Source organism: Cavia porcellus, unplaced genomic scaffold, assembly GCF_034190915.1.
Source record: "Cavia porcellus strain 051 isolate PalLab524CR breed Dunkin Hartley unplaced genomic scaffold, mCavPor4.1 scaffold_5, whole genome shotgun sequence".
Lineage (NCBI taxonomy): Eukaryota > Metazoa > Chordata > Mammalia > Rodentia > Caviidae > Cavia > Cavia porcellus.
In genome coordinates, this window is record NW_026947488.1 from 30,338,115 (window position 1) to 30,361,557 (window position 23,443).

General features: G+C 51.8%; 1 protein-coding gene across 1 annotated transcript; it reads right to left on the reverse strand.

The window, feature by feature from the left end:
• Positions 1 to 17,148: 17,148 nt before the first annotated feature.
• On the reverse strand, positions 17,149 to 22,457 carry Srxn1 (sulfiredoxin 1). Its single transcript, XM_003476765.4, has 2 exons — positions 22,209 to 22,457; positions 17,149 to 19,127 (listed from the first exon to the last, which is right to left on the reverse strand). The coding sequence occupies exons 1-2, from the start codon at positions 22,422 to 22,424 to the stop codon at positions 18,924 to 18,926; spliced, it is 420 nt and encodes a 139-aa protein (XP_003476813.1). The 5' UTR covers positions 22,425 to 22,457; the 3' UTR covers positions 17,149 to 18,923.
• Positions 22,458 to 23,443: the final 986 nt, after the last annotated feature.

The window sequence follows — 23,443 nt, forward strand, 5'->3', positions numbered from 1 at the left end:
CTTGAGAGGCTGAGGAAGGAGGATTGCCATGAATTCAAGGCCAGTCTGAGCTGCATAGTGAGACCCTGTTTCAAAAAACAGAACAGAACAAAACAAAACAAGGATGGAGAGAGCCTATTGTATACCGAGCACATTAACAAAGAGGGAAGATGCAGAGGAGTGTGTGTAACTAGCTTCTACGTGGGGGAAGTGAAAGTGCATGCATTTGCACACTTATTTATGAGCAAGACATAGACCTGTGCTAGGATGGCTGAGAGAACCTCATACAAGTGGCTGCTCCTGAGGAAAAGAGCCAGAGCTCAGTACACAGCAGATGACACTTAGAAAGAGCAGGCTCCCAGGGGCCGGGTTCAGAGAAGGGCTGACACTGGCACCCCCTCCTCCAGGCCAGGTATAGCATGTGCGGGGCTCTGAGGGGCAGAGAGTCCCTCAGTCCACAGGGGACTCAGAGTCCTCACTAAGCCCAGCCTCGATGCCACTTCAATGTCAAGACCCTGAACAGTTTGGGCACCTGCCATCCCCACCCTCCACCCTCCACCCTTGTCAGCTACCACCCTGGCCATCACCACCCTCTTCTTCCCTCCTGGATCACTCCCCCATTCCCATCTCCACAGTAGTATTAAACACTTGAATATGAAGAATAATATTATATAACTTCACATACCCACTACCTAGTTTTAGAAGTAAACTTTGCATATACACTGTCGGGGGTGGTTTTCCAACAGTCTCACAAAAGCAGTCTACTTCCCAACCTGCAGTGGCGAAGGAAGAGGGTGTGGGCGTGGTGACGTTGGAGGCACCATCGTAAAACCACACAGCGTCTGCCTGGCTGTCTCTCTGCCTCCACCTACCCCCATGTTTGCTCTTGGCCTCCAGCCACCACATTGTGATGGAAGCCTGGATACACGGATGGGCCCATGTGGACAGGAACTGAGTGCCCCACCCTCAACAACAAGCCTCACTGCACCCACCATGCCACGGAGTCCCTCCGCCCCAGATCCAGTTGCAGCTGGTATCTCACGGCAGCCTGGCAGCCAGAAATGCCCTGCTAACCCACTCCCAACTTCCTGACCCCTGAAACTTGGAAGGACTATTGTGTTATAACCTTATGGGTGCCATTGTTACCATGCAGGAGGGACAGTTAATGGAGGAGGCCCCTGCTGTCCCTTCTCAGCCCCAAAGAAATCACTGTTCTGGTATCTATTATGTCCATGAATGTTTTAATTTTTACAATACGTTATTAATCCATTCACAACAGACAGGATTATAGCTTATTCCTAGAATGACTGGGTATGCTGCACACCTGTAACCGAAAGGACTTGGGAGGTTGAGGCAGGAAGATTGCAAGTTTGAGGCCAATCTGGGTAACTTAGTGAGACCTGACTTCAAACATAAAATTTAAAAAGTTCTGGGATATAGCTCAGTGGCAGAGCACTTGCCTGGCATGTGTGAGACTCTGGATTTTATTCCCTAGCACCACAAACAGAACAAAAAGCACAACAGTGCCCGTACTCCAGCACCCATCTGTTACATTATGTATGTGTCCCTTCCTACCTGTTTCCTGCCACAGCAGAGTTGAGACCCACGTGGGCAGGCAACATCAGTCCCCTCCCTGGCTTGGCAGCATTCCATTTATACCATCGCACAGCATGCAAAAGTCGATGATTGTGGACATTTGGGTCCTTTGGGTTTGTGCTCTGTGCTGGTGACATCCACCTCTCTGTACCTCTTCACATGGCCCCTTCTTGTCCCAGGAGGTCTCAGCTCTGAGGTTACCCTGCTGCTTATGGGCCCTCTGGGGTCTTTCCAGACCAGCGGGAGGAAGAGGACATCTCTCCCTCTGGGCTCCTGGGTCTGGGGATGGTGCAGCGTTCAAGTGTTGGGCAGAGTTGCCTGGGCCTGGAGGGCTCAGGCCCGGCTTGACAACCAGCACCTGTTCCTTGGCAGCAGCATCCAGAGGGACAAGGAGGGGCCCTGGGACTCTGAGCCTCCACTGCTCTCTTGGTGACTTCGCAGCCTTCTGCTCTGCCCTCTTCCTTCTTCTTCCTCCCTTGAATTCATTCACTTTCCAGCCTTGGTGCCAGGCATTGGACCTACCGTTCATTCATCAAATCCTCACCAAGGGCCTACGAGGCATCAGGCAGGCACTGCTCTGAGACCATAATGAACAGAACGGACGAAACTGCTGGCTGCTGCGCTGGGTCCGAGGAACATGGGGGAGAAAGAATCTATCAGGAGAAAACCAAGTAGAGCAGAGGACGCTCACTTTGGCAGGGTGACCGGGAGAAATCTTGCCGAGATGTTGAGCGCTGTGGACAGGTCTGAAGGAAAGATGCCAGGCAAAGAGAACAGCAAAAGCAAAGGCCCTGAGGCTGGCGCTGCCTAGTATGTCAGAGGCAGAAGCTGCTGCAGGGATGTGTGAAGGGGAGAAGAGGGAGGAGAAGAGAGTGGAGGAGCAGATCTTAGGGGGCCTGGGGAGAGCAGCTGCATTCAATCTGTTATCCCCCATGGCACTTACTCACTGGGACTTTGGGGGAGAGAGATAATCAGCCTTCTGTTTTCTTCAATTCCAGGGACCAAGCCTTGAGAAGGCTGGGCAGGCCCTCACTTGAGGATTTGGGCCGAGACGGGAAGGGAGGAAGCCAAGCTGGATGGACTGGAATGGGGTGGAGCTGGGGCAGGGGGGTGTGAGGAGCCTAAGGAATGTCCAGGTGGCTGTGAGGGTGACACCTGCACTGAGGACACACGTAAGTGCTCTTGGGGTCACGAAAGCCTGGAGACCACAGGTGAGGACAGCGGCAAAGGAATGTCACTGAACAGAGGAGATGATGCCAGCACTTTCTACAAGGACACAACCCAGCTACATTGCTGTCTACCTGAGATCTATTAGATGGGAACTGTGCTACTCTCAGTGTGCTGAAGCCATAGTACATTTAATCTTCATAAATGGTTCTGTCCTGAGATGGTTCTGTCACTATGATCCACATTTTATAGAGGTTGGAAAACTGAGGCACAGACAGATTAAGTTACTTTCTGTAGTAGCCTGGGAGGCGAGTCAGGAGGACTGCAAATTCAAGGCCTGGTCTAAAGCCTTAATGACATACTAAGATCCTGTTTAAATGTAAAAAGCAAAAACAAAGGGCTAGCAATAACTCAGTGAAGAGGTCCTGTGTTCAATCTCTAGTACCTCTCCCAAACAAACAAACAAACAAACAAACAACAAATCAAGTGGGCTGGGCTTTGAGTCCACATAGCCGGCCGCTGCCTGTTCTGTCCCGCATCAGTGCCGCAGAGCTGGGTACCGTGGTGGTCAGGGAAGGAGGGAAAGGAGTGGAGATGGAAGGGAAAGCACAATAAAATCAATGCATGGTGATCATGAGCTACGATTTGAGAAATGGGATTAGCTCTGCTCTGCATCCAATACGAAAAAAAACAAAAGAGGGGCTAAGAAGAGGAGGAAGAGGAGGAAGAGAAGGGGTAGGGAAGAGGAAAGGGAAAGAGGACGAGGAAGAGGAAGGCTGGGGCATTGCTGGGACAAGGCCATGGCACCTGAGGCCCTTCCCCAGTGGGCTTGTCTGATTCTCCGGTCTCATGTCTCGCAATGCCTTGTCCACAAACCCACTTCTTCCTGTCTTTGAGCCTTTGTTTGTGCTGTTTGCCGTCAAGAGTCCCCTGTTCTTCTTCTGCCCTCCCAAGAACTCTTACACAGTCATCAAACCCAGCCTAAACATTCCTTCCTGGTGGAAACTTTTGTATCCTCTGCTCCTTTGGGCTCCTACAGCCCTCCCTATTTTCTGGCTGACATCTCTGGTCTTTGTTGATGGCCCTTGAGCTCCTGAGGGCAGGGATGGGTCTGGCTCAGCCATTAGTCCTCATGCTGAGCCCAGAGCTGGTGCATGATGGTTGTTCCCTAAGGGCAGAAACCAGCCCATTCCCCCCACTGTTATAGCTCCAGGGCCCAGCTGACCATGGGTGCTGGATCCCTGTGAGTGAATGGAAGGGGTGGGGGTGGGAATGGATGGATGGAGGGATGACCAATGAAAAAGTGATGAGTGATGGTGAGGCTTCTTTTCTTTTTTTTGGTACCAGGGATCTAACTCACGACCTCATGCTTTGCAGGCAGGTGCTTATGCCATTGAGCTAAATCCCCGGCCCCAGGCTACTTTTCTAAAAGCAGCGCAATCCCAGTGTTGAGAAAAAGTTTCACATCATATCACAGAATCACATTATAGAAGGCTGATTATTAGACCCTTTCCTACAGCCACGGAAGGTCACGGACGAGGGGCCCCTGGGTGTTACCCTTCCAGCTGTGTGGTCTTGGGCAAGTTACCTACCCACTGTGTCAGGCCTCCATCAGGTGACTGTGAAGAATGAATCTGATTGCGCATGCCAAGCACCTGGATGTCACATGTGCCACTATGTGTCTGCTGTGCCAATGACACTTCTGTGCTTTCTACATTGCAGTAATTTCCTATACACAGAAAGGTTCTAAACACAGTGCAAAGAGCTCCTGCGGTACCATCCCTGGGATTACTTAAATGTTAACGGTTCACTGCTCTTGCTTTGGCGTCTCTCTGCATGTATTTTTCCCGGAACAGTCATAAGTTGCAAACTGATGCCTCCTTACCTCTAAATTAATTCATGTATGTTTTCTAAAAACAACAGGTGTGATGGTGCATGCCTGGTTTTTTTTTTTTTTTTTTTTTTTTTTCTTTTTCTTTTTAAGGCAGGGTTTCACTACGCAGTTCAGCCTGGCCTTGAACTCTATTTGTAGTCCGGGCTGGCCTTGAACTCACAGTTGTCCTCCTGCTTCAGCCTCCAAAGAGACATACTTGTAATCCTAGCACTTGAGCAGGCAAATCACTGCGAATCTGAGGCCAGTCTGGGCTACATGGTGAGTTCCAGGTCAGCCTGAACTACAGAGCGAGATCCTGTCTTTTTTTTTTTTTATTATTGGTACTGGGGATTGAATTTATGACCGCCTGTTGAAAGGCAAGCACTTATGCTGCTGAGCTAAATTCCCCAGCCCCGAGATCCTGTCTTAAAACAAAGATAAGTAAACAAAAAGTCAAGTATATTCTCATACAAAATTATAGTACATGTATCAGAGTCAGGACATTAGTGTTGGTATCATATAGACCTGCTGATTTTCCTTGTGCTTGTTTTTTGAGACAGGGTCTCACTGCGTAGTTCTGGCTGGCCTTGAACTCACCATAGAGCCCAGGCTGGCCTTGATCTTGCGGTGATTTGCCCACCTCTGCCCTCCAAGTGCTGGGATTGTGGGTGTACCTGGCTCAGACTTGCTGACATTCTGCAGGTTGTACACCAGTGTCCTTTATAGCAAACAAATGAAGATGTGGATCTGATCCAGGGTAGGGGCTACAGTTAGTTTTTAATGTCTCTTCTTTCTCCTTTTCTGACAACACAGTGGATACTTAGGCTTTCCTTGAGTTTTATGACCTTGGGCTTTTTTGAAGAGTATAAGCCAGTAGTTCTGTGAATGCTCTTTGGTTTTGATTTTGCTGTCATTCCTTTATGATTTGATTCAGGAAAGGATGGAAAGATGACCAATGAAAAAGGGCATGAATGACGGTGAGGCTACTTTTCGAAAAGCAGCGCAATCCCAGTGTTGGGGGAGACATCTAGATACAAACTATAACACTGCACAAGCATACAACTTCTGATGAAATTGATAAATTTGGGGGCTGGGGATTTAGCTCAGCGGCATAAGCGCCTGCCTTGCAAACAGGCAGTCATCCAATCACATCCAATCACAGAATCACATTATAGAAAGCTGGATTCTTCAACCTTTTCCTACAGCTGCAGAATGAGTAAGGGCAGCACAAGAGTAATGCTTCCCCGACCACGGCCTCCGAGGTGAGGGTGCTTTGTCCTGGTATGGCCGAGTTTATCTTGATCATATGTTAAAGGCAGTGTCCTCTCAGTTTCTCTGTGAAGTGACTATTTTTTTTGTAACCAATAATTATCTTGTGGGAGATTCTATACGGAATGTGATCAAAAGTACAGTAAATATTGCTACCAAGGGCCATCCAACAGAAAGGCAAGGATTTTTCAACATGATATGGGGCATGTCATACCTTAGTAATTGTGTGTGACGAGCTTCAACTTTTTTTTGGTGCAACCCGTCAGTTGTGAGTGAAGGTTGAGAGAAACTATGTTTTAGGGTGGTGGCTCATGCCTGTAATCCCAGCACTTAGGAGGCTGACATAGGAGGAGTTTTGCAAGTTTGAGATCAGCCTGAAATGCATAGTGAGATCCTTTCTCAAAAAAAAAAAACAAACAAACAAAAAAAAAAACAAATAAAGTGTGCCATAAATTATGGATCACAAATGAAAGGGTTTTGGCCCAGACAGGACACTGTAGCCAGGAAAGCCTCAACCGGAAGCAGGAAGCCCCTATCTCCCCCGCCCATAGGACGTCACCTGTGAGGCCATCTTCCCGCCCCTGGAAATTTACAAGTGGCGCCAAACCTAGGACCAATGGGCTACCTGTACATCCCTAATGCCCGCCTTAGGTTCCACCCCAAACCGAGGCTATTTACATGCCCCCACGCCATGTGTCCGCCAGAGAGATCGCAAGACGCCAGTGGTGGGAGTGCTGGTCATCTCTCTCTGTGTTCTCAGAATAAAGGCCGCTTTTTATTTTATACTTCTCATCTTTTGGAAATATTATTTTTCATCTTTTGGAAATAATCCTAGCAACAAACAGTGCATTAATGTGAAAATTTGTCAATTTCTTTTCTTTTTTTTTTTTTTTTTTTTGGCTTTTTCCTTTTTATCAGTACCGGGGATCGAACTCATGACTGCCTGTTTGCAAGGCAGGTGCTTATGCCGCTGAGCTAAATCCCCAGCCCCCAAATTTATCAATTTCATCAGAAGTTGTATGCTTGTGCAGTGTTATAGTTTGTATCTAGATGTCTCCCCCAAAGTCTTGTGTGGTCATAGGTGGGGCTTTTTGGAGGTGGCTGGATATAGGTTGTGTGCTGCTGGGATCCAGGATGAGATGCTGGGATTGATTCATGGTGTGAAGCTAGGATGAAGGCTGCCTCACCCCAGGTGTGAGTGCTATCTGCTCTAAGGGTGGTAGCCTGGATAAGACATGAAGGAAAGAAAGAGGGCTGCTGCTTGACGCTTGTCAGCTGCTGCTTGCTGCCTTCTGCCTGCCATGGACTATTTCTTCTCTGTGACACCCCACTGCCCTCCCACTCTGTCTTGGAGCCTTACAACCATGAACTCAAACTTCTACAAACTGTGAGTCAACACAACTGTGTTGACTCCCTTAACTTTTGGAATCAGGCATTCTGTCCTAGCAATAACAAAAAGTAACTAAGACATGAAGCTTCAGATTCCAGTTTTTTAAGAAATATCAACACAGGAGAGAGAACAAAGCCACACTAGCAAGCCCGCCCGCTCTAGGAACCAGCACCATGCATGGGCCACTGCCAGACTGGAACAGATAGACCCCAGCCTCTCCCCGTGAGTCAGCACCATTCTCAGACTGGGGGTGGGGAGAACAAAGCCACACCAGCAAGCAAGCCCAGTCTGGAACTGGAACAGATGGACCCCAGCCCATTCGGGCATGTGGGCTAGTGAACAAGAAGGACCAATCCCACCCCACCCCACCCCACCCTAAGCAACAGGTTTATCTGGAGAAACCCAGGCTGTGATGATACTATGGAGGAGAAATAAAATCAGATGCCTATGGTGCTTCAGTGTTCCACTAACACTGCAGACCTAGGACCAGTGGTCTGACTATGGGTTCACAGGGTAGTGGTAGGCAGAGTGACATCTAGGGGATCTCCTTCTGAGGGTTACAGTCATTGTTGATTCCTTATGAAGTTCTGTATTGTTTCCAATATTTTGTTGGGTTGGGTTTTATTCTCTTTTGTTTTGTTTGAGTATGTCAAATCCGATGGCAGGAGCAGCTATTTCAAAGATAGCAAGATATATTATGGTAGCAATTTTGGATTTATTATAGCTTATTTTGAAGTCTTTTATTGCATTCATTGCCTTGTTTTTATTGTTTCTATTCTATTCTGTTCTGGTCGATTTATACTATGTCTGAAGTTATCTTGCAGCTATTTTGAAGACATCAAAAGGCATTATGGTAACTATTGTTGATTTTGTAATGTGTTGAAGTCCTGTATCTCTTACACTGGTTTGTTTTGGTTGGTTTTATTCTGTTTTATCCTCTTTAAAATGAAAACAGGGGCTGGGGATTTAGCTCAGCGGCATAAGCGCCTGCCTTGCAAGCAGGCAGTTGTGAGTTCAATCCTTGGTACCGATAAAAATGAAAAAGACAAAACAACAACAACAACAACAAAAACGAAAACAAATGTCATCACAGGAGAGGAAATTTGGGTCTGTGGTTATAATTCTGAGACCAAGATTCAGAGTTCTCAACGGAAACCAATGGGACCTGTTCTCCTCCTGGGGGTGGGGGAGGGGAAGCATGTCAATCAGGATCCCACATCAAGGTGATGCTGGTTGTGCTGCTTGACTTTGATGGAACTGTGCAAACCGAGTTTGTATGCAGAAACACTACGGTGGACTTTGCATATTATAAGGGCTTACTAGAGTGTTTAAAAAATTACGTACATAAGAAAGCGGCCTGAGAAATAGGGAATTGGTTTTCTCCTTCATCATGATGATGCCCCATTTCACACATTGCTTCTGGAATAGCAGTTTCTGCCAAATAAAAGCATTATCATGTGTCCGCACCCATCTTCTCGACCAGCTCTGGAACCATGAAACTTTAGGCTCTAGCCCACAGTCAAATGGCCACAAAAGGTAAACGTCTTGAATTAATTCAGGACATCGAGGAAGCCATGATGGTGCAACCAAAGACACTCCTAAAAGAGGTCTTTCAGTCTCGCCTCAGAAAGTGGAAAGAACTATGGGAAAAGCGTGTTTGAGGCAAGGGAGAGTGTCTTGGGGGAGGTTAATAGCCGTGTGTCTCTTACTGTAACGAGTTTTAAAATTTAAACATTCACTGTGTTTTTAAAAAATCTTGTCTTTATACTTCGAGCCCACTTACTTGCTAGCAGGATGAAACATTGTGCATTAGATGTAATTATTATTTGACCAAGGAAAAAAAGAGTGGAGAGCAATAGTCCTTCAGGAACAGAGAGTCAGGAGAGTCATTCAGACGTCTTCCAGCTCTTTGGGATCTCACTGCCTTGTGCCCTTCCAGAAGTGTCGCATGCACACACAGCTAAAACACACGCCTATCCTCTCGTGCAGTTCTAGGTGCACACAAGTAGGTAAATATACCCACAGTACTCTGCATCTCACTAACATTTTATTTTTTTTTAGTACTGGGAATCAAATTCACTAACATTTTAAAGGCCATTTTCCATTTGCCTCTAAAAAAGATCTCAGGCTGATTTTAATAATTCAAGTTCAGTTGAAGTGCAATCTCAGGAAATTGCATTCTCTTCATATTCAAAATCAAGGAAACGGAGGCACAGGGTGTGAACAGGACAGGTGCTCAAGGTCAGAAGCCAAGCAGATCTGGACATCAGCTTGAGACCCTGCACAGGGAGCTGACTGGTCTGATTGCAGGGGACTCAGCTGGTATGACACTTACAGCAAGGCCTGGTACCTTGCTAAGAAAATGCCAGGCAGAACTCTTGTGCCTGTTCTCAGTCTGGCTTCTCCCCGTGGCCCCTCCCCAGCCCCGGGGGTCCCCTCTTAGCTCTGGTTAGGGACTCCCCTCCAGCTCCCTGCTGGGCTGGGCCTTGGGAGCCCCACTGATCTTCTGACAGCCCAAGACAGATCGGCAGGACTGTGTATTCAGGTGCAGTATGAGCACATGGAGGCCAGATGAGGACGGGGTGGGGGTTAGGGGCCCGCTGGGGTGGGGGATCGAGGACCAGGCGAGGACAGAGCATCCCACAGACACCTGCCTCCTCTCTTACCCCCACTGGTCCACCCTCCCGGAGGCTTCTGTTCTTCCTCTTTTCACAGCACAGGCAGTGCAGAGGGACTGGAGTCAGGGATGGCCCAGGTCGTCCCTCTCAGTGAGCTGGGAGGCCCAGGGGCTTAGCAGAGAGAAGCCGGCATGAGGGGAGCCTGGTCTAGTCCTCAAGGGGATGTCAACTCCTCTTGAGTGTCAGTCTCCTTGGGGTGACAAGGAGGAAACTGGCTTCCCCAGCAGATACTACAGTGTGGCCAGCACACGTCTCCAGGTCCCTGCAGCCCCACTCTATGTTTCCTGTCTGGTAATGGAAGCCCCTGGATGCTGGCCCTCAGCCCCGCTTGTCAGAAGTCCTCCTCCTCCTCCTCCTCCTCCTCCTCCTCCTCCTCCTCCTGCTCCTTTCCCTTCTTCTGTGCAGACATTGGCCCCCTGTGGGTTCCTCAGAGCAGTGTGGAGCCCAGAAAGCAGGGGTTCCCTCAGAGCCCCAGGAGCTATGAAAGTCCTTGGATGGCATGCAGCTCTCGAGGGGACACTGAGCAGTGTGCTGTGCTAGGAAAGGGGGCAGGCTCAGAGGTCACAGGGTCGGAACAGGGTGGGACGGGGGGGGGGGGCTCACAGAGGCTCTGCAAGCAGGGAGGAGGAGGCTTCCATGACAGGCAGGGACTTGTGGGGGGGATGCAGAGGAGGCTGGGGAGGGAGTGAAGAGAGGATGGGGCTCTGCTTGGGTTCTGTAGACTCAGAGAAGGGAAAGGGGCTGGGGGTTCCGAGAAGGGGATGGAGGCTCAGATGGGAATGGATGCAAAGAGGGCCCTTTTGCGAGGGGAGGCAGGCAGGTCCCTGCATCTCAGCACCAGGAAGGCAGTGACTGTGGAGGGCAGGGACTTATGACATAGCCTTTTCCATATCTAAACACTAGGCTTCTAGAACAAAGCCTCGGGAGCAGCCTGGCTGCCCTCCCCAGCTGATGGACCTGGCTAATTGCCATTAATGAGCAGCTGGGCTGCTTCCTGGGATCTGTATTCAGGGTGATAATCAGCCCCACTGCGGATGGCACCAGTGCCAGCCTCGCAGGGGTGGCCGTGAATGAGCAGAGGTGACATTGCGAGCTCTGATCCAGAAGAGTCCAGGGACCATCCTGACTGAGAGATCTAAAGGCGTGGCATTCTGTCCTGCGGTGGCCTTGGCTGGCATGAGGCAACAGAAGTGTGGCCCTCATGGACCCCACTGGAGGCCCTTGGGTACAGTAGTGCCACACTGCCCTCTGCAGAGATGGGGAACAGGACAACTGTACTGTGCTAGCCTAGTGTCCAGAGGGCTTTACCTGGCCTCTGGTATTAACTCCATTTTACAGATGGGGAAACCGAGACAGAGTGGCCCACACCACAGGAACGGCTAAGCTGGGATGTGAGTTTCTAGACCTGGCTCTGCCTGACCATGGGGGTTGACAGTCTCTCTTGGGCCCTCTCTGCAGGGATGCTGGTATGTTTGGTGTCCCCGGCAGGGTTGGGAGGTGAGACTTAAGTATAAATAAATAAACAGGGAGCAGATGGTGGTGGGGGAGGGTCAGGGCCAGGGCCTCCCACTTCTCCCTGGGAAAATGTTGCTGGCCGGATCAAATGGATTCCAGACTCCGGGCTCCCAGGCTACCTCTGCCTGTGCCCTGGGGCCCCACCCAGCCCATGGAGCCGTGTTGGGACCTGGGCTCTGCCCGTCTCTCATTTCTCTCTCTCTCCTTCACACATGGTCTTGAATAAGACATGGTACTGCTCTGTGCCTCCGTTTCCCAATCTGCCAAGTGAGTGGAAGGACAGTGAGCTCGGTCAGGTGTCTGTTTCCTCCTCAGGGAAGCCTTCCTTGCTTGCTTACGTAGATTTTGTTAGAGCGACAGCTTAGTGTTTCAAGTAGATGAGTGCTTGAGTCATCACAGCACCTGTTCAACAGACCTGTGCATCACACCACCCTCGAGGTGGATGCAGTTTTTCTGTGTAGCTCGGGTCCCTGTCCTGAGGGGCATCGTATGAATAAATGCACGGGTGGGGATGAAAAGCTTTGAAGAGTTGTCATGGTTCCTAAATGTGGAGCCTGGGCTTGGGGTGGGGAGTGAATAAAAGATGACATCGGTGGACAGCGACCAATCAACAGATTCCATAAATCTGTGGTGAGAAAGTCATTCCTTTCTCAGTCCTTGCCAAGGCCGGTAACCAGTGATACCCCCACCCCAGAGAGGGCTGGTCTGGAACTCGGAGCTTCTGTCAACAACATTACTGGTTAGATTTGACCCAGGTTCGTTTTGTTTTTGTTTTCACTGTAGTTGTTTTGGTGAGTTACATTTTAATTGTCACAAGAGTTTTTGATTTTGTGGACATTGGTGGCAGGAGTTTGAAGCAGTCCCAGTACTGAGAAGAAACCTTTGGAACTTTGATGAAGGGATTCAAGCGGCAATGGGGCTCGATCACAAAGGGTGGTCGAGGAATTCATGGGTGACAGAAATGTTCTGTATTTTAACTGTAGCAGGGCTGTGTGCATTTGTCACAACACATCATGCAGTAACATCTGTAATGGGTAAGTTTCATTGTCTCTAAACTGTACCTTAAAGTCTGTTTTAACATGTATGCGTCTATTTCCGATGGTTGAAGATACTAAGTAAGTCATGGTACAGATGCTGTGTGGGTGACCAAAGTGCTCAAGCTGACCACCAACCACACAGTAAAGGTTAAAGTCAGGAGTAAACGGACAGAAAGGAGACAGAATGAATGCATGAGCGAATGAGCAACAGAATGACTATCTACACACCTGTGGTATGAATGCATTCATTCAACGTGGCCCAGCATTTTGGAGGTCCTGACCAGAGGTTATTCTGTCTCGCTCTGCCTGCTCCTAAGACCGGCAACTCACTACGTTATGACATAGTCCTTTCCACATCTAAATACTAAGTGTATGGGAAAGACCTTCATTATATCTTTCTGGAGATCCCCTGGCTTTGGGGCCCACAGATACATCTCTCCTTGGGGCAGCCCAAGTGTCCCTAGCATAGTCTGCTTTCTTCTGGACCCTTCATCCAAGTCTTAGCTGTCCTGCCCACCAGGTCTGGCTTGTAGAGTGTATATGCCGGTGGAGTGGCAGGACAGAGTACAGTGTAAGGTAAACAAAAGGATACCATACTAATTTGAAGGGGGAAAAAGCAGGTGAGATGATTGGGGAGGCCACTAGAGAGGTGGAAAGGCAAGGCAAAGCCTCTCAAGAGAAGTGATATTTGAACAGAGACTGGAAGGATGCAAAGGAGCCAGGAGAACCAGGGAATGGGTTCTGATCAGAAGAAGAGCAAGTGCAAAGGCCCTGAGGTCAGAAAGCAAGTGGGACCCAGAGGTAGCCAGGCTGGCTGGAGTGAAATGAGCTAGGAAAGAGCTGTTATTTTGTTATTTTGGATGTTGATGGTGAGGCGCCTGGAATTGTTTTCTCAACTTGATTCTCAAGTACTTTTAAGCAGCAGGTGTTAGGATATGACGTAAATTTTAGTCTATTCTTGATACATATTTGCTGAATTAAAACAGAAGACCCTTCTAGCTCCCATAGTTTGGGGATCCCAAAATGATGCTGATATACCTTCCAGAGACAGAATGTAGTGTGGTCACGAGCAGACTCCAGAGAGGGCCTGCCCAGGCTGATTCCTGGCTCTGCCTCCTCCCTGCCGTGGTGGGTAAGGGGCTTCAGCTCTGAGCCTCACCTGCTGGAGGTAATAACTGCAGCCTCCTCCCCTCTGCAGGCCTCAGTGTGCCTCTGGGCATGGCGTTCCTCTCTGCCTCCCCGTCCCCCGACCTCTTCCTCAGAAGGAGGCCTCAGAGACAGGCCCACACCAGTCACAGGCCTGCTCCTGGCCCCTGCGTCCTCATCTGGGAAGGAGCAAGGCACTTGGTGGGTTTTTGTGCTTATCTTTGTTTTACAAACAAGGAAACTGAGGCGGAGAGCGTGAATCTGCCCCCAGGACATCTGGAGCCCTGGTCCCTCCTCCATTCCAAGTTTGCCACAAGGATCGTTACAAGGCCGTTAATGAAACGCGGAGCCGCGTTCTGCTCATCATAGTTGTCCATTAAACGCTGGCTATTGTTGTGAGCCCGGAGGTCTTACACTTCCTAAGTGGCACAAATTCAAAGCCAGGTCTGTCCACCTGGAGCCTGGTCTGCAGCCACAGAGGACCCCTGCTGCGGTGGTGCGGGCAGTGCTAGTGACCGGCGCTGCCCACCGGGCGGCGGCAGGGCGGGACGAGGCGAGGCCACCCGCTGCAGCCCACAGCTCGCGGCCCGGGACAGGTAGGCTGGCCGGGCGGGCGGGCGGGCGGGCGGCCTGGAAGACATTACACGGCTGTCGGCTGGGCGTCGCGGCGGGTTCCGGAGGGGGTCCCGGCGGCGGGCGCCCGCCCGGAGGGGACGGCCTACCACAAAGCGCGCTTTGTTCTGCGCGGCCCCGGAGCTGGAACCAATGGATTGGCGGCAGCCAGGGTCATCTGTCAGGCAGGCGGGTCAGGCTGGGAAAGGGGCCGCGGGCAGGAGCCGGCGGGGGCGCCGCGGGGGTGCCGCGCAGCTTCCGGCCTCAGTTTACCCGGCGGTCCAAAGGGGAGGATCATGTATGTCGCCTCCTCCTCTCAGAACTGCTGTGAGGCTTCAGCGTGCAAGCCAGGCTGCGGCCGCTTACCGTGCGGTCCTGAGGGGCCCGGGGCTGGGTGGCACTGGACGCCGCTGCACTTTGAGCACGCGCTGGGCACCGGGGCCAGCAGGGTCTCTCAGCACCCTGCATCTCTGCGCAGTCACCCCTCCCCCCCTTTGCTGTGATCTAGATGCCAGGTGTGGCCCCACCCTCGGGCACTGGCAGAAGGAGCTGCCCAACCCCACCACAGGGTCCCCCTTGGTCCCCTCTGGCCCCCAACAGGCAGGGCTGGGCCACCCAGAGCTGCTTTAATGACTGCACGCAGGTCAGGGTTCTACTCTACTCCTTACAAAATCCGAGCCCATTCATTCATTCACAGGCCCCAACTGCATGCGCCTCCGTGTGGCCTCCCGGGACAATTAGGCTTCTGAGCATTTGATCCAGGGGCCCCGGAGGAGGCCGGTAAGTACAAGGAGCCTGGGAGATCGCCCAAAATAAGTGTTTCTGGGGGAGAGCTCATGGCTTTCTTCGGTTCTCAACCAGTTTCACGACTGAAGAAAGGCTCAGGAGCACTGCGGAGTGCTGACCCCTTCACTGTGGGTCAGCACTGTGAGCTGGCCCTGGAGAGCAACCCGGCAGTCCGAGAAGTGGGGTGGCCGCCCCACTCTGCGAGTGGGCGGGAGAGCAGAGCAGGGCCACAGCAAGGCTCAGGGCCCCTCACAGAGCTGGCTGGGAAAAGGCTGGAGTCGTGCAGTGGACACCACGGCAAGGAAAAAGAAGGCTTGGTGACAGCAAATTTATTCATGCAACAGCTATTTATGCAGTTGGTACTATGTATCAGGAAGTGAAAAGCAAGACAGGTCTTGTCCTGCCCATGACTTACATCCTAGTAGGTGCGGCAGCCGCAGACACAGACAATAATTTCAGAGTGAAAAATGCTAAGAAGAAAACGGGAAAGGGGACTGGCAGTGAGGGTAAGCCTGCTAAAGAAGTTCCTCTGACCAGCGATCAGAATTTGGGGATTTGTGCTGAGGAAGGCAGAAGAAAAATGTGCCAAGTAACACAAAAAGAGAAGCATTTTGCCAGGTGTAGTGGTACACATCTGAATTTCTAGCACTCTTGGAGGCTGAGGCTAGAAAATCCCAACTTTGAGTGTAGCCTAGGCAACTTGGTGATGTGAGACACTGTGTCAAAAAAAGAAAAAAAAAAAAAAAATAAAGGCTGGAGATATAGCTCAGTGTGTAGGCCCCAGATGCATTCCCCAAACAAAAACAAAAGAAAAAGTGTATTTCACCCCCCCTCCCCCAAGATTGAGGTGTGGAAGGGCATATGCCAAATTCATGAAGGTAACTGCCCCAAAGGACAAAGGGATAATGAGGACCCGGACCATGGTGGACTTTAGCTTGCCTTTAGCGTTTTTTTTTTTTTTAATTTAACATTTTAATATCTTAATATACTCATGTGTAGTTTGAACATAAAACATTTAAATCTCCCATGGCAAAGGGGGTTCACAGAGCAGCAAGTGGCTCCAGGGACCCACACACTGTCCTTCTCTGAATTCACATTCTGGAGCAGAGGTCTGTTCGGGTGGGGACATATGGGAGACCCACAGGGCACGCGGTCCAGCCAGGTGGGACCTAGGAGCTGTTTGGGGTAGGTGCCTTCTTTGCAGACACCCCTCCCCCCACCAGGTAGGCAGGAAATGGGGGCTGGAGACGCCATGATGTTTGCAAGTCCACAGAACAAGAGCACATGGGACAAGTGGCACCAGACACTCCAGACTGCCAGCTGGGTCTCCTCTTCAGGCGTGCCTCAGGCTTCAGGTGTTCTCCTGCTTCTGTGGGCACTGGGCGGTCCTCACCCCACCAGCCTGGCCTTATCTATCCAGCCCATTCTTAAAGCTGTCTCTGCAGAAGGGGTTGAAGGTGGAGGTGGCGCTCAGCCTTGCTATGGGTAGGAAAGCAGCGCCACCTACTGATGGAAAAGGGAAACGCAGCTCAGCCTTCAGTGGGTAAAACCCTTTGAAGACCAGCTCCTCTTCTCTCCTGATACGTCACCACTCTGTCTGGGAACGCCTCCCAGTGCTTGACTTTTGGGTTTTATCTGAAAGAAGGAAAAGCCTTTACCTCCCGAGCAACCAGACTCTTGGCCCAGACCAGTGGGCGCGGGTGCAGAGAGTTCAACAGTAGCTCCTTGCACCAGTGTTTACAAAGCGGCCCTCTTCTATTGTCCCTGACCCGCGCTACAAACTTTCAGGTATACAGTCCGGTTGCACCTTGAGTTCGTTCTCCAGGGAAGGGAGCAAGGTCCCAGAACACAGACCTCTCATACCGGCCCCAGGAGGATGGGGGTAAGGGGAGGAATCACCATGGTGTCACATTTGAAAATAACTGAGACAGAATAAACAAGCAGTTCCGGGTTGTGGTCCCCGAACAGCTCCCTTGGTATAACCCACGACCTTTTCAGAAACAAACATTCCCAGGCCTGGCCCAGCCCTGCTGAGTGAGGTCTGAGGGCGGAGCCCAGACAGAGAACCTGAACCACTGGTCTAAAGCAGCTGCATTCATCTTTAAAAAAAATTAAATAAGCCTTTATTTTGGAATGACTTTAGATTCACAGAAAATTTGCAGATAGTACAAAGAGGTCCCCCATCCACTTTCCACCTGGCTCCCCCCCCAACAGCAAGTCACCTCCTTACATTACCATAAACCACGGATCAAAACCCACAGACCAATACTGGTATTCAATCATTAACTAAAATCCAGACCAGTTGTCTTAGTGTGTTTTTTCCTCCAAGATCCAATGCAAGGTATTGCTTTGCATTTAAAACACTGCATTCTATCACTTTTCAATCCTGTTCCCAGTGGGTGGAAAAGCCATTGTCCTTGCTTTTAAGCTGGGCAAACTGAGGCTTGAAAATGCTGAGTGACTGAGTTCCCAGGGGCAGTGACGCTAAGGCCTACCTCCCTCTGCCCCACTTCCTCAAGACTCTAGTTTCCAGAAGCTGTTCTGGAGTGTCCCCCCGCCACACTAGGGTGGACAACAGTGCCCCTACTGCATCCACCCCTCGATCTCAGTGTCTTAGACTGGGTGGGGCAGGGGGTGTGCGACACTGTGATTTACCCACACAGAAGAACTCATGAAGGACAACCAGTAAGTCTGGGTGTCAACTGCCCCAAGTTCTCTGTAGCTCCTCCTGTCTAGAGGTGTAATATGTTTAATCCCTTGAATCTGGGCAAATCTTACAACTTCCCCTGACCAAAAGAATTCAGAAGTGACAATGTCCTGGTCCTTAGGCTACAGTTCTTATTACTTCTACTATGGGAACCTCAAGGCCACCATGTAAATAAGCCTAAACTAGCTTAGTAGAGGCACCACCTGGAAGAGAACCATGCCACCCAGCCAACAGCCTGTCACCAGCCAGACAAGCACATGAAGCTATCCTAATCCATCTAGCCTTAGCCAAGGTGACAAATGTCTGCGGCCTCATGCTGACCTTAGGCAAGGCCAGCAGAAGTACAGCCCAGCCCAAATTTCCAACCCAGAAATTGTGGGTAGGACAGTAACCTCTAGGGGCTATGTTCAGGGGTGGTTTGTTACACAGCAAAGCTGATACACAGTTCCTCTTTTTTCCTGTAAGAAAAGTTTATTTCAAGAGGCAGAGTGCCAGTCCCAGGAGATGGAACATGACTGGTGTGCTCAGCCATGGCAATGCTGTTCCCTGTTGTGTTAGCTTTCTTCAAAGCTAGGACAATAGTATTTGGCTCAGGCCAAGGAGACCTAAATGGAAATATACAGGGGACCGAGGACAGATTATACTTTCTGATGGAAGTTGCCAGGTCCAGTGGGCTTGGCCCTTCCTCTTCCCTTCCTCCTTTCTTTCTTGAACACATACATGATTCCTGGAGACACTGCAGCCATCTTATGACCATAAAGTAACATCAATGAGGGCAAAAGGATTTTAGAGTTCTAAACCCTATCTTTGTTGAGTTACCGAAGCAATAGCATTTTGGCTATTTGCCTCCAGAATTTGCTCAAGTCCTTGTCACCTAGGCCTGTCTTTATCTGCAGCTGGGCAGTCCACTTAATAGGATGGAATAAGACACTACAGAAGGTCCTTGTCCTTGGGAATCTCCAGATCCACCACCTCGTTCAGGGCCGAGGGCCGAGGTGGGAACAGGGGTTCCCATACTACTTAGGTGAGTCCCAGGCCTGGCGGCCAGTAAAGATGGTGCCGACTCTCACGTGCAAAGAGGGCGCCCTTGCTGGCCCTTCTGTGTGGCCCACCCGCTGGGGACCAGGTGTCTTCCTGGATGTGGCAGTGGCAGGTGCCAGGGAAGCTGCTACTGCAAATCCGGTGTGGACGCGCCCAGGTACACTCGGAGGTCTGAGAGGGTGGACTGCACCAGCTTGGCGGGGATGGTCTCTCGCTGCAGTTGCTGGTAGGCCGCATAGCGGTGGCAGCCCCCGAAGGAGTAGTAGTAGTTGCCACCCTGGGCCCCTTTGATCCAGAGGACGTCGATGGGCGGCACGCTGTCTGGGTCCTCCTGGAGAGAGAGGGGGATGCCAGTGAGTGACAGGGAGATTCAAACAGCACAAACAGGATGCTGTTAAATGTCCAGGACTACTGCAGGCTGCCTGAATCTCAGGACAAGGGGCAGAGGCCAAAAACAAGGGTCTTCTCGCCCCAGAGATGGTCTGTGAAACACACATCTATACGCCCGACCCGGGCCCAGCCTCTGCCTTTATGGGCTGTGGCCCAAGAGGGTGGATGGGGTGAGAGTGAATGTCTGAGTGACAAGTGCTATGAAGACAGTAACCCAAGGGACATGGGCGAGGTCCAAAGGCTTCTTTGAGGTGACAAGGAAGCAGAGATCCTCTTAGAGAGCCAGAGATGTAGTACAAAATTAGAGCCTGGCTGCTTGGGTTCAAACCTGGTTTTGCTACTCACCAGCTATGTGCAGTTAACCTCTGTGCCTCAGTTACCCCATCTATTAAGTGGGGGTGAAAACAACAGACCCACATCATAGAGCCACTGGGATAAGTAACAGGACACTTGAACCAGCTTCCAGCAATGCTTGGTACAGGGAATGCATTCAGTAACACCTGCCTGTATTACCCAAGGGAAGAGCCCTCCAGGTTCAAGGAACAGCCAATGCAAAGGCTCTGAGGTGAGAACAGTCCACTGCACTGGAGGGACAAGAAGGCCAGTGAGACATCGGAGCTCAGAAGTGGTGGAGGAGGAGAGGACAGGAAGGTCAGCAGGTTTGTTTCTTGGAGCAGGCGAATGCCCTGGAGCATTCACAATGGCACAGTTCAGTGCCATTCTAGAAAGGTGAGAGCAGCTTACAGGGTGGACAAGGGCAGAGGCCAGGCCTCTGTGTGTCTGCAGGAGAAGATGCAGCCTGTATGCTGGTGTGGCTGGGACACAGAGGGGCACACAGGTTGGTACATATTTAGGAGGCAGATCAGAAGGCTCTGGTGAAAAGGGGACACAAGGGAAGACTCTTAGGTGACTTCCTGGTAGGACCCAGCAGCCAGGTGGAAGAAGGCCATCCTCTAAGTAGGGAAAGGCTAGGTACACTGGAGACCCTACTAAGTGTGCACGCCCAGGCCTCCTGCTGAGCCCTAGGGTCCTGGGGAAGCTGCTCTGATAGGTTCATTAAACGAGGATGTTGCACGGCTGGCTATTCAGTAATGAGGTCTAGCAGTCATGAGCCGGGGTTCAGGAACCTAACAAACCAGGGGAGGGGGAATCTCTGCAGCCAGCTCAGTTTTTCCAAACACAGACACTCATCCATTAAATGAGGATAGGGCAGGGGAAGGCCTTGTGTGGGTCAGTGTGAGTGGTGGGAGGGTGTGTGGTGGTGACGAGTTTCCATTCGTAGAGGCTGTGATTGCCACCTTACACAAAAGGAGTTCTGCAGATGGATCTTCAGGCAAGGAGATGGGTTGACTGTTATCACCAGGGCCCTTAAAAGCAGAACAGAGAGGTGGCAGAGGTGGGTCATGAGCTGAGATGGGCTCAAGCTGCTACTGTTGGTCTGAGGATGAGGAAGAGGCCATGAGCCTGGGAAGTGGTGCTGGACATTGGGAAAGGCTGGGACGCTGTCCCTCAGGACCTCCAGAAAACAGCGCAGCCCTACTGACCCCGCTTTAGTCCAGTAAGACCCACTTCATACTTTGTTCCACAGATTATAAAATAATACATTTGTGATGTCTGAAGCCAGGAAGTTTATTTTTCTTTCAGTTTTTTGAGACAAAGCTTTGCTATTTAGTTCAGGCTGCCCCTGAACTCACAGCAATCCTCCTGAGTGCTGGGATTTCAGGTGTATGGCACCAAGCCTGGCTTGAAGCCATGGAGTTTGTGGCCATTCAAATGACTCCAGGTGGTAAGTCAGCAAAGGCAGACCTGGTGGCCCTTGCCTCACAGTTCCAGCATGGGAGATAGGTGCCTACAAAAGTCATTGGAGCTGGGGATTTAGCTCAGCGGCATAAGCGCCTGCCTTGCAAGCAGGCAGTCGTGAGTTCGATCCCTGGTACCGATAAAAAAAAAGGAAAAAGAAAAGTCATTGGAACCCAGTGGGGTGACAGCTATGCTGTTCGGCACACAGGTGGCTTCGAGGATCTTGGAGGTCCCTTACCTGCTAGGGTGAGCAGGAAAGAGGCTGAGCTTGAAAAAGGAAGACTGACGGGGAGTTAGACACAACAGAGAGGCTGAACGGTCTCCTACTAGGGGTGGGAGGAGTGTATACAGAGGCCCAGCTGTGGAGAGACAACATGGGGCTAGACAGTCCCCCTACAAAGCAGCAGCATCTCCTGCTTATGTGGTGCAACTATAGACAGACACTAAAGTAGCAAAACACTCAAGTAAACATAGGACAGCTCTAAGTGTTATCCAGAAAGATACCTGCGCTACCCGGGGTCAGGGCCTGTGGCTATCTGGGGAAGTGGCCAGAGGAAATGGGGACAGAGCAAACTCTAGGGCTGAAAGACACATCAGCTGGCTGCACTGATGCTCCACAGGGCTTAGGAGTCTCACACACTCACCTTCCAAGGGTCTAGGAGGACACAGGAAGCATGTAGGCTTTCACTGACTCATTAGTCCCTGTGTCTCTCACACCCAGTTCCTGCCAGCGTCACTTGGACATTCTTGAGCACCCACCTTCTGTGATTGGGCAGACCCTCATCTACCATTTAAGGTTCAGAGAAGGCCCTCCCAGCAGACACGACACACTTAGGTCCACTGCCCCTGACTGTTATGGCCAGAGTGGAGCACACAGCTTATCTTTGGATAAGTGGTGGCCACGCTGCTCTGACCTTGAGCAATTTGCCTTAAATCTTCCTGTGCCTTGGCTTGTCAGTTAAGAGGGGCAGCGTCTGCCTCATAGTGCCGCAGGAGGAGCTAAGGGACCTAAACAGCTACCAGGCCACTGCAGTTTAGTAATCCTTACTTTAGTTTTTAAATCCGAGTCCCTGTTTCTCGAGAGCTCCTGGCCCAGAGAGGCCACACGCTTGCTCAAGGTCACACAGCCGAGATCGCCTCCCGCGGAACCCGTAGCCGTCGCGTCGAGAGTCCTGCGTGCCTCCCTCCCCTCCCTCCGACCGGCGGCCTCCCCAGGCCTTACCCGGATAGTGTCCACCAGGCTCTGGACCTTGGCCGGGTCCAGCACGGACGGCAGCGGTCGGATGAGCACGCTCAGCGGCACGTTGTGTACAGCGGCGATACAGCCCGAGTGGATGCTGCCTCCCTGCGCGCCGCCGCTCGCCCCCGACCCCTCGGGCGCCCCCCGGCCCGCGCCGGCTCCTGCCCCGCCCAGCGCCCCGCCAGCCCGCAGCCCCATCCCGCTGTCACCACGCCGCCGCCGGCCGCGTCCCCTGCTTTACCCCGCTGGGCCGTACCATTCCGCGCGACCGCCGGGGGCGCACGCCGCGCGCGTCTCTCTGCCGCCGTGGTGCGTCCCCGGCCGCGGTGTCCGCTGGGGGGCGCCCTGTCGCGCTCCTCTCCTCTCCGCGCTCCCGGAGTGGTCGCGCCCGGCCGCTGACTCAGGGTGAGTGCGCAGGTCGCGGGCGGGCGGGGCGCGCGCCACTCCCGGCGCGGTGACTCAGGCCTGCGGGTCGGCGGGAGGGGCGGTGGGCCTGTGGAGCCAGGATGAGTAGGCAAAACCCGGTGCTGGGGTCGGAGCCCTTGGGCGGAGCTCTGGGAGAACAGTGCCGCTGGCAGTGACTACAGCAACACCTCCAAACTACCCCGCGGGCCGGCAGGATTGTTACTCCCATTTTGCAGACGAGGAAACTGAGGCACAGAGAAGTTTACGCGATTTACCCAGTATCATGGAGCTAGGAAGTGTTTGAGCCTACATTCTAGTCCAGTCTGGCTTGGGAATCCGTTCTAAACGCCACCCTTCCCGACCCCCGCTGCTGGCTACAGCCAGTACTTGTGTCACATCGTGCTGACAATGTGTGGGACTGCCCTCGGGTCACACACTGTCCCGTGACGGCGGCGCAATCCCACTGGGAAGCAGGTTGGGTTCCTAGACTATGCGCCCAAGGCAGGGCAGCTGAACGTGAAAGTCAGGCCCTTTCAGTGCAGATCTCCGGGCCACCGAGCCTCTACAACTGGGCAGGGAGTGGACAGTGGCCGAGTGTGGTTCGGGTTCTCCTCCCTCTCTTTACCCGGTCAGTCAGAGATGGCAGAGGCAGCTGAGGCGGGCTGGGTTCAAGGCCAGGGGCCCACTCTGCCCAGCACCCAGCTGTGAGATGAGGTGAGGCTGGTGTCTCAGAGCTTCCGAAGGGACAGGTAAACCTCGGATCTGTGGCGCTTCCCACCTTGCTGTTGGAAGCCAAACGTTATGATGCTGAG

Bases quoted from the DNA above. Each gene is read 5' to 3' on its own strand.
- Srxn1 (XM_003476765.4), bottom strand. From the start codon at position 22,424: ATGGGGCTGCGGGCTGGCGGGGCGCTGGGCGGGGCAGGAGCCGGCGCG. The intron at 19,128-22,208 runs GTAAGGCCTGGG...CTCTCTCTCCAG, and splicing joins GCCTGGTGGACACTATCCGG to GAGGACCCAGACAGCGTGCC.